Here is a 21,855-nt window from a genome sequence, read left to right as displayed (position 1 = left end):
CTCATAGAAAATTATTTACTCTTTTACGCTATTATTCATTTGTAGGTACTCCTCCCGTAAATGTAACCGATTTCAAATGCCGAGGATATGATTACACATATATGGTGTGCAATTTTACAGTACCACATAATTTTATACCAACCAAATACAATTTGTTCTATTCAGCAGTGTCGGCGGTAAGTTAGCAAAAAGTAAAATGGTTTAGAATTGTAGTGTTAGTTTTAAGCGATTTTTCTCATTAAATGCCTATTGATATCTCCAGTAGTAGTAAGATATTTATGATAGCACTTTGTATTCATAGTTTGTTTTTTTTTCTGCACTGTATTGAATTATTGTATATGTAGTTCGGACTAATCACTCTTGTCGACTCTTGTAGAGTCGTCTTGCAATTAATCAATTATTTACACACCGTTGCGTTATCGATTGATATGAGGAATAAGTTTTGCAACTTTGTTTATTTTCCTTTTTATTTAACTGCGCCCTTTATATATTTTTGTTTACATTATAACTGTAGATATAGGCATACATATTTATTTCAGAAAAATTGAAGCCGTACATATTATATAGGCCTTTTCTGGGAAAAATACTCGACTAGTGCATACAATTAATTTATTAGAAATTGATGTAGAATTCATTGAAATTTGTTACCGCATATCTTTATATGGTTTTAAATGACCCCTGTGTATATTTCGAGAATATTTCAAAACATCGCATTTCAATGCCAACGTTAGTGGCCCATAATTATATTCGATCGTCCTCAACACATACTTATAGAAATTGGATTATGGCCAAAATACCGAAAATATGTACACATATTTATTCCCTCATCCAGGTGAGGGCAAAGATCAAATCGTCATGTGTTCAAAAACAAAAATAATTTCATGTAAAATAACTTAAATTTGCAAATAAAAAAACAAAATTTCATGTTTATTGGGCATAGGTACAAGTCGAATATTTCCAATTGTGTTCAACTCAAAAAAAAAAAAAAAAAAACAGGATTTCAAACAGGGCCAGATTTGGGTTGAAAGGGAATTGGGTTGAAAGGGAAAGTCCGGTCTTCTTCGCCTCATATATATAGATATACACCAAAGCCCGAATACGGCAAACTCCTATTCCAAAAGAGGAAAAACAATACACTACTTTAAAACAAAGGGTCACAAATTTGGACACACTTCTTATAAAATATCAAAAGGATACAATTTTTTCCACAATTTGGGCCACAAGAAAAAATATCACAAATTTTTCATTAAGTAGCACTGTATCTAGTCACCATAACAGGTTGGCTGATAAGTCCCCGGTCTAACAAAGAAAAACACATTTTTTTGTCAAAATTAGTTCTTATTATTCAACATAGTTCCCTTCAAAAGCGATACAACGATTATAACGACCTTCAAATTTTTTGATACCATTTTGGTAGTACTCCTTCGATTTTGCCTCAAAATAGGCCTCAGTTTCGGCGATCACCTCTTCATTGCAGCCAAATTTTTTCCCTGCGAGCATCCTTTTGAGGTCTGAGAATAAGAAAAAGTCGCTGGGGGCCAGATCTGGAGAATACGGTTGGTGGGGAAGCAATTCGAAGCCCAATTCAGGAATTTTTGCCATCGTTCTCAATGACTTGTGGCACGGTGCGTTGTTTTGGTGGAACAACACTTTTTTTCTTCTTCATATGGGGCCGTTTTGCCGCGATTTCGACATACGCTCCAATAACGCCATATAATAGTCACTGTTGATGGTTTTTCCCTTCTAATCGCGCGACATGTTTCATCCATTGTCACATATCGACGGAAAAACTCGGGTGTATTGCGAGTTAACAGCTGCAAACACCGCTCAGAATCATCAAATATTGATTAATGATATGACCAACACGTTCCTTTGATATTTTTAAGCCTCTGTTATCTCTATCAACTTCATTTTACGGTCATTCAAAATCATTTTGTGGATTTTTTTGATGTTTTCGTCGGTAACCACCTCGTCCACTGCGTTCGTCGTCCTTCGTGCTCATTTCACCACGCTTGAATTTTGCATACCAATCAATTATTTTTGATTTTTCTGGGGCAGAGTCCGGAAACTCAATATCAAGCCAAGTTTTTGCTTCCACCGTATTTTTTCCCTTCAGAAAACAGTATTTTATCAAAACACGAAATTCCTTTTTTTCCATTTTTTTCACAATAACAAAAGTTGCTTTACAAAAGGCGCTCTATCTCACAAACTAATTGACCTACAGACGTCAAATTTTGACAAGAATCATTTGAAGGTTGGTACTATATAAAAATAATATGCATTTAATACTAGCGAGGCCATCTATGTGTCAGACCGGGGACTTATCAGCCAACCAGTTGCTCTTATGTCCGCTGGCGAACTATTGCTGAGTTAGTATTATCTTAAACTTTTACCCGCAATATATTTAGAGTGTTCGTCTCTTTTATAGTCGCCGTCCAAACTCGCATTGCTCTAAATCTAATCGCCACCACATCCGCCCTTCTTCCATTCTTGGCCTGTGTATCTATAAGACTGATATGCAATATTTGCTTCGACGTCCTTATAGATGTGGTTCCCACTTCCCCGGTTTCCCCGCATTCAGTCCACCGAACCCGTTGCAATATGCTTTTCTCTACTCCATAGGCGTTTACCATATTTGTCCCGGCCTAATTACTCGTATATTGTGTTTGTCGAGAGTAATATCATCAGATATGAGTACATAAAGGGAGATAGGTTACGACCAAATCAGTTCTCTGTCTGAGGTTTCTACTTGTCAAATATAAGTTTAGTTTTGCCCAGGTATCTCGAATCGATATATTAAATAGGGTTTGTATTGGATGACATATTTCTGTCTCTACCGGGTTCATGATAAAATTCTCGGACATAGTTCCATTTGTCATTTCTATAGCTTGTTTTGCCTTTCTGCAGAGCCTGTTAGGATTTGCTGCCTTTGTATATAATAAAGTTTTTATTTAAGATCCACATTATAATTAACACCTGTTTATAATAACTAAAAATTTTGCTAATGTTTTTGTATTTATTTCGGTTTTTTCTTTTTTTTCATATTTTGGGACATTTGTGCACGATCTTTTACTCACTCCCCCTAATGATGTAACTAACTTCCTCTTTGAATTAACACACTAAATACACCCTATCACAAAAATACTTATCCATTCCAAACATTACCTTATCACTAAATATATCAATTCCTTGGCTACTAACAATAAACAATAATAACCACAACAACAATTTGTTTATCAATTAACAAATCGGCATTTGTATTGGACTAATAATGAAAATGAATTTTCCCAATGCTCTCGTATTGCAAAATGAATGAAAATGCATATTCGGTTGGAGGTTGTGGTTTATTTCTTTATTTACCAATTAATACTAATATATGAACAACAACAACAACACGTAACATCAACGTCATGAACAACAACAAAATAATAATAAAATAATAAAAATGTAAAAACAAAACATACCATGGGGCACATTGGGCTTTGTTTTGGAATGCACATTTCTTCACTCTTCAATCTATTTGTTCGTTGGTTGCATCACCTAAACTTTTGTAGTTATTTCACACTTCAGAGTTGGATGAAAATGGAAATCGTGTTTACACTACAATTTATTCACAGAATTATATACAAACATGTACAATGGAAATGCAAGAATATCAGGCCATCTGCAATTTGACCTTGGATCAGAACAACTATCGAACAACTCATGAATATTTCAATTTTACATTGGAGATTACCAATGACTTGGGCAAACATGAACAAAACTTTTGGATAAACCATTATGAGAGCGGTAATTAGTTATAAAATTATTTAACCTATAGCTTTGTTTAATATCATTTGTTCTATGATACAGTCATACCTGCCAAACCAGTATACATTTTTGAAAAAATTACCAATGATTCGGTCATTATAAAATGGTACAATCCCAAGTATAGTTCCTATGCCGCCAAAGGCTTGCAATATGAAATACGTTTACGCCCAAAAGATCGTGGAGTCGACTGGATTAATCACACCGATTTTGTGGCACGTAACAATCGCTCAGAATTCAAACTTCATGTGCGCAACATTCCATATGCGTATTTTCGCTATGAACTAAGTGTACGAATTCGTGTGAATAAATCTTCGACGGGCTATGATGATTCATACTGGAGCGAGCCATATGTCCAAGAGTTTCAGACAGCTGCATGCCCACCATCGGCCGCACCTCTTACAGATGTTGGTAGTTTTTACATTGATCCTGCGGAAACAACCCTTCGTCTCTATTGGCATCAGTTGCCAGAATATAGGGAGAATGGTCCCAATTTTCAGTATATTTTGAAGCAAATCAAAGTTGGTGGACTTGAAGTGGATGAAAAGTAAGTTGCATGTTGTATACTTTCATAAACTTTTTCCTAAAAAGGTTCCCATTTTTTTCTTACACACAGCTTTAGAGAGAGCATTCAGATTAATCGGATATCTGCAGTATTGCCGTGGAATAAAACTCAACGTTATGAATTTGTCATTAAAAGCAGTAATGCTGAGGGAGAGTCTCCAGACAATAGTACAATAACAATACCGGCTTGGTCCGAGCGTCATGAGGGTACAACTTCTCCGTTATGGATAAGAAATGTATATGATGCCGAAAATCACATTTATACGCTGTCATGGAATGCACCTAGAAAACTAGAAGGCTTAATAGACTACACGGTTTTCTGGTGTCAATCGAAGAAAGCAACTCCTAATGATTGTGAGGTAAGCATTCCAGGGGTTTTCAAAATAATTCTTCATATTGGTTTCGTGCGTGCAAATCGGAAACACACAAGTGTGAAATCCATTGCTCTATAAAATAAATTCAATTTCGTTTATATTTACTGATTTTGGAGACAATGCATTCGGTATCGAATCTATTTTCGTATCGAAAAATGGTCGAATGGCATCAATTTTTCTAGCATTGCCAACAGCAAGAAACAAAAAACGAAATAAAATGAAAACAAATAAAACTTAGTTAGCCCCCAGTTAAACTATAGAAATCACGTAAGTTTGAGGATTTCAGTTTATCCGTACGATACGAGACAGATGTTGGCCACATCATAATTTATATTAGACGACATGATCGATAAGCTGCGAATGAATGTGATCGATTACACATTTATCGATTTTTTTGCTTATCTCCGACAATTCTTAGCTTTTGGTCACACTGTATGATTTTTTTTACAGATAAACTGATAATATGAACGGCGAATTACCAATTCAAACTATCATATATTTCTTGTAGTAAAGTTTTCAGACGCCTTTACCTTTGCTCGATATGTCCACATTTTGCCTAGAATATTGCTCTGAGTTCGCAAAAAAAAAGAGTACAAGCTGTACAAATGTAATCTGCTGATATTTTGGTCCATTACTATGCCCATGTTGATATTTTTTAGTCCTTATGCTGCTCTTTAAATCGACCCAAATAGAAAAGTCCATGGAATTGGCATACGGCGAATCAGAGCCATTTTAGCCATTCTTAGCTACAAAATCATGTTCCACACTTCATAAAAAACATATCTTGGTTTGTACATGCTTTAAGTAACTTTGCTGAGTCTTATTTGTGTTTTAATGCTTTAAGACCAAAATGTAGCTCTAAAACGGCTCTAAAAGATCTTCCAAAACATTTTCTTGTCAGATGTTACAAAACTCAAAATGGGACAACCACCATGAACCACGCTACCAGTATCATGAAATTTGAGATGTTTAAGCTCGCCAAAATAGCAGTTTTATTTTGATGTCATGAAACAGAAAAATGTAATTGAAAATAAAACTATAATTTCTTGTCTCCCGGCAAGTCAATTTCGAATTGAGAATGCTTGATATGCTTAAAATTAACCGGAGCCATTGCGAGAATATACTACACGATTGTAAACTATTCAATCCGACATTACTTTGGACCTCCCAGCAAAGAAATTTGGAAGTACTTCTAAAGGCACAACTTTAAAAGCACTTCCAAAAATGTCCTTCCAGAGGTGTTCTTTATTTTAGCTCTCAGGAAGTTCTTTTAATTCAATTTTTTATAACACACTTTTTTCATACTTTCAAATGAAAATTTTAACATTTTTTGTTTCAAATATGTTAAAAACAGAGCAAGGATTATAAAATGGTACAAATTATTTAAATTTTGTCAACAAAATTTCTAAATTCATTCTAGAAAAATTGCGAAATTTTGAAAATATTTGAGGTCAAGTTTTTCACATAAACGTTAGATTGCATTAAAAATTAATTATTTGTCAAAATACCACAACATTTTTTAATTCACATCCAAAACACTGAACTCTGATACCGGTCATTTTTTGTCTTGATGTAGCCTCCTTTGAGACCCATCTCCAGATTTTACTTCTTCAGTATCTACCAGTAGCAATTTGTATACGATTAGTTTGTAGTTTAAAATCTGGGGTTGTATGTATTATAGTCATTAACAAATGAGGATATAAAATAATAAATTTTTTCATGACGCCGATATTTAAATTGAAGATTTATCTAACCCATTAAGATAGGTGTTATGATTTTACCGATCAAATGTTGGTTGTACCCACCTTATGATGCCTGAAATTTAAGTCCAATGATGTTGTAGACACTTTGTTTTGGTAGGTTTTGCAAAATATTCCTCTTCAACTAAGACGTAGAAATAAAATTTTGACAAAATTTTCTATAGAAATAAAATGTTGACAAGATTTTCTATAGAAATGAAATTTTGACAAAATTATCTATAGAAATAAAATTTTGATAAAAATATAAAAGAAATAAAATGTTGACAAGATTTTCTATAGAAATGAATTTTTGACAAAATTTTCTATAGAAATAAAATTTTGACAACATTTTCTATAGAAATAAAATTTTGACAAAATTTTCTATAGAAATAAAATTTTGACAAAATTTTCTATAGAAATAAAATTTTGACATTTTCGATAGAAATAAAATTTTGACATTTTCGAAAAAATTTTGACCAAAATAAAATTTTAACCAATTTTCTATAAAAATATTTTTTTTGTTTGGTAGTTTTTTGGTAAAATTTACTCCAAATTATGTATTTTGGTCTGCTGAATTCGAAAAAAATGGTAAAATTTTTGTTAATGGAACAGTTTTTGAGATATCCCGTTATTTTCAGTTGTTCGCTCTTTTTTCACTAAACAAATTATATCTCGAGTTAGAAATGTCCAATTTTATCGTTGTTGGTACTTTAATGAAAGGTATTGAGATGACGAATAATCGTGTATAATTGGTGATAAGTTAAGTGGTTCAAACTATCGATGCAAAAAGGGCAAATTTTCAAAAAAAAAAAAATTATTTTTTACAGTGACCCTTTTCCACCGGAAAAGTACAAACCATTGAAAAAAATTGGTTTCTCTTCATGGTCGTATAGATGATACTCTGACGTAAGCAATAAGACAAACTAGAAGACGAAAAACGATCGAAAAATGACAAAGTTATAAGGAATTTGAGTGAACAAATCCGATGTCAAATCATGCAAACATGAACAACTCTCCTACAATTTTCCAATTTTTCCATGATTTTAACATTTAAACATATACAAATTCTGACTTTTGATTTCAGGGTACGGTTAACTTTGAACATGTAAGCAAAAATACATCCGTTTTCAAAACTAAACCACAGAGGGAAGACAAAAATCTTAATATGGCGGTTTCGGCCAACTATCATGATTTTAATTCGGGTATGCATTGGATGTGTGCAGCGGATGGCACTAGTGATCTACCAACAATGGAACTCGAAATATATTCCATCTCAGCCCGTAATATAACTGTAAAATGGCGTTCAGATCATGTATGTCCTTCCCTACTCGAAGGCTATAGTTTCACATACTGCCGGTTACGCCAAGATTTTAATAATGCTGAAAAGTCGGTGTGCTCTGATCCCATAACTGGTAAATTGCGTGTATCAGCCAAAGAGCTTGTTATTAGAGGTTTGGATCCATTCTCAACGTATAAAATCGAAATGCTTATGTTCTCCAAATTCAAACCTGGTAAAATGAGTGAACCCCTTATCATAAAAACAGCCGAAGATGGTAAGAGTGATCATAATAAAATATTTGTAATTTATTTTTAACAATATAAAATTAATGTTTAATAGCTCCCTCGAAACCATTGCAACTGAAAGCTCACAACATTACTAGTAACTCTGCAGTGTTAACCTGGATTTCACCTGAACGCCTCAATGGAGTACTTAGAAAATATAGAATACAGTAAGTAACAAACATATGAAGTAACTAGCGATATGAAATATTGATCCCTTCCCTTTTTATTATTTGCAGATATAACAATGAAAATTATATAATTGATTGTCTACAAAATAAAACCATATGTTCAAAGGGAGAAATGAGATACACTCTGGAGAATTTAAGTAGCTTTACAAGATACAAAGTGTATGTAGTAGCCTACACAATTGCAGCTTCGAACTCCAGTAATGATATAACGCTTGACACTCTGGTGGGAAGTAAGTATCTCATTCTTCCATATTCCATATTGTACCTTGATACGCTTATGAAAACTCATTAGTAGCCACAAATGAAAACACAAGAAAAAGTCCTATAATATCAATCAATATATTAAAAGAAAAAATATAATGAAATCGGGACATAATATAAATGAAAAAGTATAGCTGGCAAAAGGATATGCTTTCAACTTCCAACTCTGAAAACATTGTAAATATGTCTGTATAAATTCTATAAGACGGTTCTTGATGAGTTGAAAATTCAGCCGAATTTTTTAAAGGGTTTTTTGGAAATAGTTTTAAGAGATGTATACGTGACACGAGATTTTCGTGTCGTGTTATCAAGTACACAAATGTCGGTATTGAAAGTCGAAAATAATCTGTTCGTGTGTGTGTGCATGGATGAAGTTTTTAGAGAATCATTCTCACGAAAGTAATCACGCACGCGTTAATCATACTCATTTTTTCTTCAGCTTTACGAAATAAAATGTGCTGACAATTCTAAGCACTCCCACATATTTAAAATCGCCTACGCCATTGTTCTCATTGACGAACGATTTTTTAAACTTTTTATTGGCTCTTGCACAGCTTAGGATGTAGAACTTACAACCATCTGGAGAGTAACGATAATTAAATGAGTCACCAGAGCTTTCGAGTGTCACTATAATTGGTTGGCAAGTATACGCGATTGACTTCTTCCGAGCGTGGGTGAGCAAGAGTACAATTTCTCTTTTAATGTTTAGGTAAATCGCATACGTATTAGGGCTGTCATTCGGGATCAATTTTTATAAATCCCGGGATTCGGGATTTCAAAATATAAAATCCCGGGATTTTTTCGGGATCTCGAAATTTTCGGGATTGTTTAAATATTTTATGCAATAACAATCTACGGCGCCAAAAAATTGTTGTCAATTTTATTAACAAAAAAAAAAATAAATAAAACATAAGAGTTAATTAAAAACCAATAACAAATTGCTATCATACTTAACGAACACTTAGTCCAACTGAACAATATGAAGGAAAGAAAAACAAAATTAGGACAAAAATAATTTAAAACCCAATTTCATATCGCTATCTTACTCAGCAAAACATTTTAAGGACTTTGATTAGATTAGGTCTATTCATCGTTTTACGTAACTTTTTAACACATGAACTCATTGTTCAAAGGAGGACCTTATCGTTTAGTTCGGTTTTTGATGAAATTGTGCTTTTTATAGTATACCTCATGTATAATATCTTCTTACTCAAGGTGTACCATAAATGTTTATTAACTCAATTTGTCGTATATGAAATCTAAGGGCCTTTTGCACTTAATGAAGACTCAAATTTATTAATAAATAATGCTAAAAAGCTTCCAATTAAACAAATTGGAATTAGTTTTTCGGTATCCCGATAAATCCCGGGATTCAAAATAAAAAATCCCGTCCCGAAATCCAGTGTGACAGCCCTAATACTTATGTCGGCACGCGACATACGATTTCGATTGTGAATGTTGGGCTGTTTTATATTTGAAATCTTTCAACGAATTAATACAAATAATGTCAACAAAATAATATTGATTTGAAACAAAAATTTTAAAATTTCTAAGAAATCTTCTGCTTCGATTAATAGATCAGTTGACGGTGAAGACCGGTTGGTTGTCGATTATCGTTTTTTTTACGGAATGCTGCACCCGAATTCGATTTTTCGTCCGATTTCTAGTGCTGCTCAATGACAAGGGACCTACTTTTTATAGCAATTGTTTCAGTAATTGTTTTCAAAGTTCCCAGTATTCTTGCTATATATTCAAATTATTATTATTTCTTCATTATCATCCTGGTATAACTGCTTTTTTATGGAGCTAGGGGAAACAAATAAAAGTGCCCGAACGGAATACAAATGTTTCGGATTTCCACATCCTCACCAGTACACTTTATTAGATAAACATACTAGTAAACATTGGATTAAAAGGGGAATGTGCAAATATGGTATCTTTGAGAGTATCTGTGGAGGATATAATTAATTTTAAACGGTATACCACGGTACAGACATGCAGTTAATATGAATTTGTAAATGTATTCTTCTCAAAGCTTCAAATCTTTAAAAAGTTTTAAAGTCGATTTTAAATTTTTTTTTTGGAAAAAGTCGATAACTCGAAAAGACTTTTCCATATTTAAAAAGTTCAATAGCTTTAGAAATCATTATTTTGATTCTGATTACACTAGCTAAATACAACGTTTTAGGATTGAATTAGAAATATTTGTATTTTACCAATAGCAAGCTTATTTTCATTCCATATTACTACATGAACTATAAATCTTTATACAATGTGGACATTCGTGTAAACTAAATTTGGCAATCCATATTTTACTTGATTTTACAGTTCCATCAAATCCACGTCACATCAGAACTAAAGAGAAAACCCAGAATACTCTTCAATGGTCTGTTCCGGAAGTTCCGTCGGGTCGTGTGGAGTTTTACGAGGTTTCTATTGAGGTTTTATACAAGGACACCATACAAAGACAACATATCTCCAAAGTATTGAACGCCACCGAATGTGTTTATCATTTTCCAGTATGCATAGATGCCGATTACAGGTTTAAGCTTCATGTGAGGGCAGTGAATGTCGCACGACGGGATTCGGAAATAGATCAGTATATCTTAGCTACAATGAACAAAACCAACGATGATATGAGTCTTGTTTCCGAAAGCATCTATTACGAGCAAAATGAAGACTTGAAATGTGAAGTAGTTAGCAATGATCTGGAGAAACAAATGGAGTTGATAAAGCATTACAGTAACGTCGATGAGTTTGTGCAATACAAATCGGTATGGTCCGTTGGCCCGGTAACAAATTGCTCCGATACTAAATTGAGTCGCGTAACGATGTTGGCTTTGTTGGTTGTGGTTTCCTCATTAGGCGTTATGGCTGCCTTTTATGTGGCCCGTAAAAAGTATCAAAAGATGGCTAATATCACATGTGCTCTACCACCTGGTTTAGAGGCTATAAGTTATCCCGTAAAAAATGATGGAAATGATTTTCGACGTAGCAAAGATTCTTTCTACAATAACGAAAGTCGACATCTTTTGTCATCAATTAGTCATGATTCCGGATACACTTGCCACAGTGGAGACCACAATCACATGGATGGTGTTGGTGGTGGGGGCATAGATGGTCTAACCACGGGCTCTTTGGGCAAAAGTAGTGGATATATGGGTTCCAATCATTCTACTCAGTATTGTAATATCGATGTAGTTAATGGACAAGGTGGAGTAGCCCAGCAAAGATCAGGAGTTGATGATGCATATATGGTGATGGAACTATTGAAGCCAAGCGAAAATAATTCCCCCCAAACGACATTTGATAACAGTTTGAGTACTCAATCGGAAAATGTCGGAAGCTATGTGCAGCCTACTTTTAATGCAATAACTGGATGTGAATTCACTCAATCGCCTCATTCATTTTTGCCAACAGAAAATGGTTATATTACACAAATATCTGGACTGAACAGCACACCTCAACATGAGACACAAATTATACCATCCGAAAATGGTTACGTTAAACCACATAATATTCTAAATTGGCCCGCACAGAAATTTTCTGCGTCTCCTTCGCCAATTGCAGCCATGCCAACAGTAGTTCCTACAACAAAGGTTGATGTGCCAGTGGTGAACAGTTCGGGTTATGTGGCGCCCCAAATGCTGCAAAAAGTGAGTATTTTTGATTTAAATTCAATGCGATTGTTTTTTTTTCTAAAATCATTGAATATTTTCAGCCATTAATACATCCAGCGAATTCAAATGGATATACATCACTGGAGGCTTTGGGAAAATCTCCACAGGTCTTCACAACTGCGAACGGTGGTGGAACGGCGCCAGGTGGTGCTATTTTACCACCCATATCAGGATATGTTACACAAAAAGAGCTATCCGCTTTTGGCCAGCAACATCAATTTAATTGAGTTCTTCTCTCGCACATCCCCATCGCATATCAGTTACCCGCGCTCCATTAGTTTTTTTGTTTATTTTTAAAGAATCCCTGTACAAAATGAGATTTTATATATAGTTTTTTTTTCTTCTTAATTTTCATCATAAGTTCACCTGTATATGATACCATTTTCGCTCACACACACTCTTTCTCTGTCTCGCTTCATTTATATTTTAATTATTTCTTCATATTCATAAATACGCTAGTGGAATTCTTCGTATATGAAATGAAATTTGTTGTTGTATATTGTAATTAATAATTTTAGTGCTAAGAAAAGAACAAATTCAGTGCCTTTACCACAAATGCCTAATGGAGTTGGACCGAAATTAGGGGTTTCGTCAGAAAATGTATCCATTGCCTTTATCTCAAATTATGGGTTCCAATGATCAAACAATGCATGTGTATAAAGTCTATACTTTTTGGAAATAATAAATTTTACCCTGTTGCATGTAAATGACTAAAATAGGTTTGTGATATTGTCTCCTAAACAGTTTTGCCATTGATAATTTTGAAAAAGTATCCCATTTCATTTAATTTTAAAAAAGTAGGCCAAGAGGTCGCATACTTTCTCAGAAACAAATAACTATAGCCACTTTCATATATTTTTGGTCTACTACATTTCAAGTTCTGCTTGCAATTAATTAAGGTTGGGTTAACCTAACAAATCTTCTACATTCATATACCATGCAATATGGTAATGGATGTGTTCATAACTTAACATTTGTAATTGATTGTGCTAGTCGGGGTTAATATACACATAACATTTTGCATATTTATGTCTATTAATAAAGTGACACAAAGTGGCAAATTTGCTACTAAAATGACATACGACTAGCAATAAATCCCTCTAACATAATTAAAGTGGACAAGTTTATCGGACAATATTTATACAAATATGGGAACTGAATATTTTACTGAATTAGAAAAATGCAAAATACATTTACTACACGGAGTTAGATTGGCCCATTCAAATCGTTTTTCTAACTGATTTTTTACCCTCTTAGTATTTAATTGTATTCAATAATTTTCATCTGTCTAGCCGGCCCTCCTTGAACTAGGACTCATTTTTTTGACGAAAACTGTTATTCGGTCTATCTCCAATCGTATCCCTTCATTTTTTTTATAATATTCGTTCACCTGACCACCACAATATTTCTTTGCGCAGCAATCACAATATAGGCAGCTTGTCATTGGACTTACTGCTTAATTTTAAAATGTTAACTTTGTGAACGTTGTTGTGTGTTTTCATCACAGTATCTTCTACAGAGTTTTTTAACTATTGTATTATTATTATTTAATTTTAAGTTTATTTAAAGAAAATTAACGCATTAAAAATATTGAGTAAACATTGCCTATGTTAGGTTTCTTTGTATTTAATTTACTATTGTGTTATTTAAATACGCGTAGTAACTACAGTACAGTGTATTATTAATTTTTAGAAGTTAGCCTTAAATGCAATATTAACAAGCAAATATAAATGTTTAACGTTGTGGCCTTAAAACATATACCATTTTGTATAACGAAATAAACAATCAAACAAAATAAAACAACTAAGCATTATTCAGTACTTAACATTTTTGAATTCTTGTATATTACGAGTATAAATAAATATAATAAAAAATAAAAAAACACATTTCAACACAACTCACTTTTCGTTTAACATTCGATTGATTACATTTGGATAGATAGTATGGTTCTTTGATGTTCCTAGGAGCTTATCTCTTTGTTGTGGCCCGGGGTTTTGTATGTCGAACACGTTTATAGCGTGTACGACTGTTGGGGGTTCCTTGTTTCATTAAGAAAATTAAATTTTTCATTTAAAAAATAAAAACGAAAAACAACTACAAATTACAAACATGTATTGAACTAACATGGTAAATGCCAAAGATTATAGATTTGAGGAAGATAGGAAATTGGCATGCGTCATACCAAATGTTGCATTTACCAGATTAGTTCATTTGTAGTTGTTTTTCGTTTTTATTTTTTAAATGAAAAATTTAATTGTCTTAATGAAACAATGTTAAATTTTAGGCAACAACAAAAAAATTACATTTTCCCCTTTATGGAAATTTATTTCGTGCTCTTAATTTCTTTTTATTTGCATTTTAATGCTATGTCAATACTTGTCGTATACGCGTTTGGTTCGAGTATTAAACTAATGTTGTAAATGGTTTGATGTGCTCCGTAGCCAATCTCCCATCTTCTGTAATCTATAATCTTTGGCTTTGGGTTCGATTGGCATTTGTTGTGTTTAAATTTTCAAGCTATACCGCCGTCGAATGAGGGTTTTGTTAGGTTTGTTCGGCGAAGCGCTGATGTTCTACATGTTCTATAAAAATCCAAGCCATTTGAAATCGCTTTTAAGCATATTTGTGCAGACCTTTATTTGGTGATTTGAATGGCTGCGGGGACACCCAGTCGCAGTTATGGTGTTTTGAAGGTCTGTTGTTGTAACAGTTTTTTGTGATTTCATCCAGTTTTGTTATGCGCTTTGGTACATCAGCTTGTATCCAGATCAAGGACCTTTGCGACTAGGTTGTGTCCGGAGTAGAGGTGTGCACGTGACACGAAATTGTCGTGACTGACGATGGCAACGGCGTGAGTGTGCGTGAGCGTGATTAACAAAACAAATGTCGTGGGTGGGCGTGAATCACGAAAATAATTTCTTCGTGAGCGTGCGTGAGTAACGAATTTCGGAAAAATGCGCTCACGAAAATAATCCCACCCACCGGCTTAAAATGCTTACGAGTTTAATTCATTTACAATTTTAGTTATGCTTTTTTTCATGCTCATGTTTTCAGACACGTCGCTAAGGTAAATTACTCATAAATAGGGTTCTCTTTTTCCCGGACTTTTTGCATTCCCGGGAAAGCGGGATTTTTTTTCGAATTTCCCGGGATCCCGGTCAACATCAACAGACAGACGGACAGACAGACAGACAGACAGACAGACAGACAGACATCGCTAAATCGACTCAGAATTTAATTCTAAGACGATCGGTATACTAAACGATGGGTCTCAGACTTTTCCTTCTTGGCGTTACATACAAATGCACAAACTTATTATACCCTGTACCACAGTAGTGGTGAAGGGCATAAAAATATGGGAAACATTTAAATCTGGAGCAATTTTAAGAAAACTTCGCAAAAGTTTATTTATGATTTATCGCTCGATATATATGCATTAGAAGTTTAGGAAAATTAGAGTCATTTTTACAACTTTTCGACTAAGCAGTGGCGATTTTACAAGGAAAATGTTGGTATTTTGACCATTTTTGTCGAAATCAGAAAAACATATATATGGGAGCTATATCTAAATCTGAACCGATTTCAACCAAATTTGGCACGCATAGCTACAATGCTAATTCTACTCCCTGTGTAAAATTTCAACTAAATCGGAGTTAAAAATTGGCCTCTACGGTCATATGAGTGTAAATCGGGCGAAAGCTATATATGGGAGATATATCTAAATCTGAACCGATTTCAACAAAATTTGGCACGCATAGCTACAATGCTAATTCTACTCGCTGTGCAAAATTTCAACTAAATCGGAGCAAAAAATTGGCCTCTGTGGTCATATGAGTGTAAATCGGGCGAAAGCTATATATGGAAGCTATATCTAAATCTGAACCGATTTCAACCAAATTTGGCAGGCATAGCTACAATGCTAATTATACTCCCTGTGCAAAATTTCAACTAAATCGGAGCAAAAAATTGGCCTCTGTGGTCATTTGAGTGTAAATCGGGCGAAAGCTATATATGGGAGCTATATCTAAATCTGAACCGATTTCAACCAAATTTGACACGCATAGCTATAATGCTAATTCTACTTCCTGTGCAAAATTTCAACTAAATCGGAGCAAAAAATTGGTCTCTGCGGGCAAATGAGTGGAAATCGGGCGAAAGCTATATATGGGAGCTATATCTAAATCTGAACCGATTTGGCTGATATTTTGCAAGTTTTTCGAGACTCATAAAATATTCGGATGTACGGAATTTGAGGAAGATCGGTTGATATACACGCCAATTATGACCAGATCGGTGAAAAATATATATGGCAGCTATATCTAAATCTGAACCGATTTTTTCCAAAACCAATAGGGATCGTCTTTGAGCCGAAACAGGACCCTATACCAAATTTTAGGACAATCGGACTAAAACTGCGAGCTGTACTTTGCACACAAAAATACATCAACAGACAGACAGACGGACAGACAGACAGACAGACAGACAGACAGACGGACATCGCTAAATCGACTCAGAATTTAATTCTAAGACGATCGGTATACTAAACGATGGGTCTCAGACTTTTCCTTCTTGGCGTTACATACAAATGCACAAACTTATTATACCCTGTACCACAGTAGTGGTGAAGGGTATAAATATGGGAAACATTTAAATCTGAAGCAATTTTAAGGAAACTTCGCAAAAGTTTATTTATGATTTATCGCTCGATATATATGTATTAGAAGTTTAGGAAAATTAGAGTCATTCTTACAGCTTTTCGACCAAGCAGTGGCGATTTAACAAGGAAAATGTTGGTATTTTGACCATTTATGTCGAAATCAGAAAAACATATATATGGGAGCTATATCTAAATCTGAACCGATTTCAATCAAATTTGGCACACATGACTATATTACCAATTGTACTCCTAGTGCAAAATTTCAACCAAATTGGGCCAAAACTCTGGCTTCTGGGGCCATATAAGTCCATATCGGGCGAAACATATATATGGAAGCTATATCTAAATCTGAACCGATTTCAATAAAATTTGGCACACATGACTATACTACCAATTGTACTCCTTGTGCAAAATTTCAAGCTAATCGGGATAAAACTCTGGCTTCTGGGTCCATATAAGTGCATATCGGGCGAAAGATATATATCGGAGCTATATCTAAATCTGAATCGATATCGATATAACGATAATTATCTGCTGGTGACCATAACAGCTACGTAGCCCAGTGGATAGTGTGTTGGCTTACAAACTGTATGGTCCTCGGTTCGATTCTCCGTGCAGGCGAAAGGTGAAATTTAAAAAAATTATAAAAGTGAATATTTTGTTCAACATTATTTGTATTACAGAAAAAGGTGCCAAGAACTAAAATATTTCGTGGAAGTGAAAATAACGAGTATGTTAGGGAATGAGCACAATCGTCTTTGGAAAAAATTCTTCCAAGCATATAATATTTGTGGGCTCAAAATGCTTCCAAACATATAATATGTTCACATAAAACAAACATATTAATGTTTCGGCAGTATCCAATAATATATGTGCTTCCTGCAAAATATGTTTGGAACCTATGTTAAAGAAGCGATTTTTTTGAGGGTGTGCTTGTCATTTTATTTTAACTTTTCTAAGGACATAACAAAACTTCCCGTTTAACTTTGATAAAAGTTAGGCCTAGTTACAATCTCAATGTAACTAGACCAGAGAATCGGTATAAACTTTGTATTAAAATATTTCTGTTACCACCATATGTGGCAAATGTTAATCATGTGGTGTTCGGGCGGACAATGCTAATTTCCCCAAACATAACAAGTAAGGAAAGTCTAAAGTCGGGCGGGGCCGACTATATTATACCCTGCACCACTTTGTAGATCTAAATTTTCGATACCATATCACATCCGTCAAATGTGTTGGGGGCTATATATAAAGGTTTGTCCCAAATACATACATTTAAATATCACTCGATCTGGACAGACTTCTACAAAATCTATAGACTCAAAATTTAAGTCGGCTAATGCACTAGTTATAAAGATAATTCTACTTCCTGTGCAAAAATCGTAAAATCGCGTAAATCGGAATAACAGATTGGCCTCTGGGGCCATGGGAGTGTAGATCAGCAGAAAGACATTTATGGAAGCTGTATGTAAATCTGAACCGATTTTAACAAAATTTGTCGCACATAACAGTATCATTAAACGTAACCCTTGTGAAAAATTTCAAGCAACTCACGGCAAAACTATCGCTTTTGGGGTCATATAAGTGCAAATCGGGCGAAAGATATATATGGGAGCTATATCTAAATCTGAACCGATTTGGCTGATATTTTGCAAGTTTTTCGAGACTCATAAAATATTCGGATGTACGGAATTTGAGGAAGATCGGTTGATATACACGCCAATTATGACCAGATCGGTGAAAAATATATATGGCAGCTATATCTAAATCTGAACCAAAATCAATAGGGATCGTCTTTGAGCAGAAACAGGACCCTATACCAAATTTTAGGACAATCTGACTAAAACTGCGAGCTGTACTTTGCACACAAAAAATACATCAACAGACAGACAGACGGACAGACAGACGGACATCGCTAAATCGACTCAGAATTTAATTCTAAGCCGATCCGTATACTAAAAGGTTGGTCTATGATTACTCCTTCTTGGCGTTACATACAAATGCACAAACTTATTATACCCTGTACCACAGTAGTGGTGAAGAGTATAAAAATTCCTGAAGAAGGTGGTAGGTGGGAATCGCAACCATTGTCATAGTGGTTGTCAAAAGAATTCCATATGTCATATATTGACCCCAAACACGACTGAACTTGCCTGATCAAAAGTACTCTGGTCTACCGTGGGGTTGGCCAGACTCTAGTCTGCCGTGGGAGGTCTCTTTCGTTCGGTTCAATGGGCGGTGGTTGAGCTCCGAGAGTTGGATTGACCTTGTAGTTACGAGAAAATGGAGGAAAATGGCAGTGATGCGTCTATCACACGAATGGTACCCGTCCTCCAGTTTGTCGCAATTTTTAAATAATCATATAATGCTCAAAATGAAACTGATTCCTATGAGTTTTTGCCTCAGACTGGTTTATGCGGACCAGTCTATGGAATGCTCTTACTAAATTGGACGTGTTCTTTGGAATGAGACCAAGACGTGTCCTAAAGTGTAAAATTATCTCGTCAATGTCAAACCCATGATAAAGTTACCAGTACCTTAAATATGTTTTGACCAGAACTGGCCCATACATACCACTTCTCGACTTTCTCTAAATACCGCGTACGCATATATAATTAGGAACCCACGTTTAGTTCCTGCTGGTAGGCACGTATTTTCAATGTCCTCGAAAGTCTGGTTTTGTTGACCGTATTGAATGCCTTCGATAGGTCGAGCGCCACGAGGAACGCCCTATGGCTTGGGCTGGTAGAGTCCTCTATTTATATATGCTGAAATGGTATGTAAAGCTGTCGAGGTGCTATGTACTTTACGGAATCCACGTTGATGGTTGGCAGATTGAAAATTGTCCACACGGAATCAACCTACTCATTTTTCAAAGATCGGATATAATAAGTGATTCCAAGGACAAATTGAGGAGTCTGGTAAAGTGCTGAACTGCTAGTATTCCCAGATGCTTCAGAATTAGCATAGAAATTCCGGCGGGCCCATCGCCTTTGATGGCTTCGCGCTTTTAATGACTTTTAATGACGGTTGAATGTTGAAGTCATTCAAATCAAATTATCAATTTTGGCAATGACCAAGAGTTATGCCAAATTAGTTGACCTGTAGACGGGTCGACAGGCTGCAACATCTCTTTGGCAAGTCGAACCAAAGAGATGTTACAACCTAACGACATCAAAAGGAGGTAATCCATCAAGAAAGAGGTTTAAGGAACGCATAAATGCTTTGACTATCCTAAAATGGGCGCAAGGGATTCTTGAAGCTGGCAAAAGGGAAGGTCGGCGGTTGAGTTACTCTCTTCCAAAGGGATCAAAGATGGTTTTCCTCAATAGCAAAAGACAGGCATGTGATGGATATAATTAATAAAGGAAATTGAGAACGCGATGTCAGGTGTCTACTCACAGATGCTAGAAAAGTTTTCCGGGCCAAGTCCTCGACGCCAAGATGATGGATGGTATCAATTTACGATTTAAGTTAATTGCATTTGCTGACCAGAGGTCTATGGATTGCTTCAAAGCTGCGTTGATCACAGACATAAATGCAGGGATACCTGCAAACCATCCTGATCCTGAGTCTATATTAAACAGACTAAAGGAACCCGATCTTCCAACCGCCGACAAGACGACAAGTGGTCTTCATATTGAACGTTGATTCTTTGTCACATTTAGCCAAGACCCAAGGCCGTGTAAGTTACTACTTCATATGGATTCTGAAATGGACAAGCCATCGTCGAAGGAGACATCAAAAATGTAGACATTAACGAACTTCGTATGTGGGAAGTTCCTACCTCAACAAAGTTGAACCAAGAGTTGTTGCGAGAGTCCCCGAGAACTGTGAAGAAGAAATTCATGGTTGAAAATTTGGATGGTTCTATGGTCCCTCCATTGTAAGGCTGCTTGTGCAGCCTTAAAAGACTTCCTGATGAAACAGAATATATGTATGTGGTTCTTATTCAATAACCATGTATACGTATATAAGAGTTAGATGTGTGAATTAAAAACTCCGCCTAAAGATAGCCGAGGGCAAATATTGGGTAACTTCAGTCTACACGGGACATGACAGGGAGATGCCTCCATTTGCCGTTAAGATCTTGGTTGAGGAGTCACTGAAAACTAAGACAAACACATTATGGGATGTGATGAAAATGCACATCATAGTATTTAGAGAAGTAGTAATGTTAATACATGAGGAGAGTGGCTAGTAGAGTTTATTTTGCGTACGAACCTGGTAGTTTGCAATAAGGGAGATTCTTATATTTATAGTACGGGAGAGAATAATATGTTTTTAAAATCTTCTAACCAATACAATTATATAAAACATATTAAAATATAAATTTAAGACAATATATTACAACAAAGGAAAAGCAAGACAAATTTAAAACAAATGTTTGAAATTTAAGAAAATGCGGTTGTATTGAAGTAATAAACAAGTATATACGGCCGTAAGTTCGTCCAGGCCGAGTCTTATGTACCCTCCACCATGGATTGAGTAGAAACTTCTACTAAAGACTGTCATCCACCATGGAATTACTTGGGTTGTAGTAATACTTACCGATGACCTTGCCATCTTAAAACTCGTCCTCTAAATTGTAATTTAGGTAATTAGAGAGCTTTATAAGGCGGCTATATACAGTTACGTACCGATATGGGCCAATTTTTGTGTGATTGGGGATAGGTTTATCTAAGGGCTATATATAACAATAGACCGATATGGCATAGTTGTTAGCGGTCATATACTAGCACAATGTACCAAATTTCAACCGAATCGGATGAATTTTGCTCCTCCAAGAGGCTCCGGAGGTCAAATCTGGGGATCGGTTTATATGGGGGCTATATATAATTATGGACCGATATGAACCAATTTTTGCATGGTTGTTAGAGACTACATATTAAATCCACGTGCCAAATTTCAACCGCATAAATTTCTGCGTGATTGGTAGAGACCATATCCTAAAACCACGTGTCAAATTTCAACCGTATCGTATGAATTTTGCTCCTTCAAGAGGCTCCGGAGGTCAAA

At 35.1% G+C, this 21,855-nt stretch overlaps 1 protein-coding gene across 2 annotated transcripts in view; it reads left to right on the top strand.

Moving 5' to 3' along the window:
- LOC142232250 (cytokine receptor-like) overlaps positions 1-14,073 on the top strand; it is a 33,924-nt gene extending 19,851 nt beyond the window's left edge. The window contains exons 5-13 of one of the 2 annotated variants that reach the window (XM_075302988.1): positions 46-176; positions 3,555-3,789; positions 3,853-4,354; positions 4,424-4,730; positions 7,569-8,037; positions 8,103-8,214; positions 8,284-8,465; positions 10,825-12,152; positions 12,218-14,073. In XM_075302988.1, coding sequence (XP_075159103.1) covers positions 46-176; positions 3,555-3,789; positions 3,853-4,354; positions 4,424-4,730; positions 7,569-8,037; positions 8,103-8,214; positions 8,284-8,465; positions 10,825-12,152; positions 12,218-12,403 — 3,452 coding nt within the window. In that variant the 3' untranslated portion in view covers positions 12,404-14,073. The remainder of the gene's footprint in view (positions 1-45; positions 177-3,554; positions 3,790-3,852; positions 4,355-4,423; positions 4,731-7,568; positions 8,038-8,102; positions 8,215-8,283; positions 8,466-10,824; positions 12,153-12,217) is intronic. The other variant, XM_075302989.1, reaches the window with a different exon arrangement.
- The last annotated feature ends 7,782 nt before the right edge of the window (positions 14,074-21,855 follow it).

This window comes from Haematobia irritans, chromosome 3 (genome assembly GCF_050003625.1).
Source record: "Haematobia irritans isolate KBUSLIRL chromosome 3, ASM5000362v1, whole genome shotgun sequence".
NCBI classification, from domain to species: Eukaryota; Metazoa; Arthropoda; class Insecta; order Diptera; family Muscidae; genus Haematobia; species Haematobia irritans.
The sequence above is the reverse complement of the archived record's forward strand: the minus strand, read 5'-3'. Positions and strand labels throughout refer to the sequence as shown.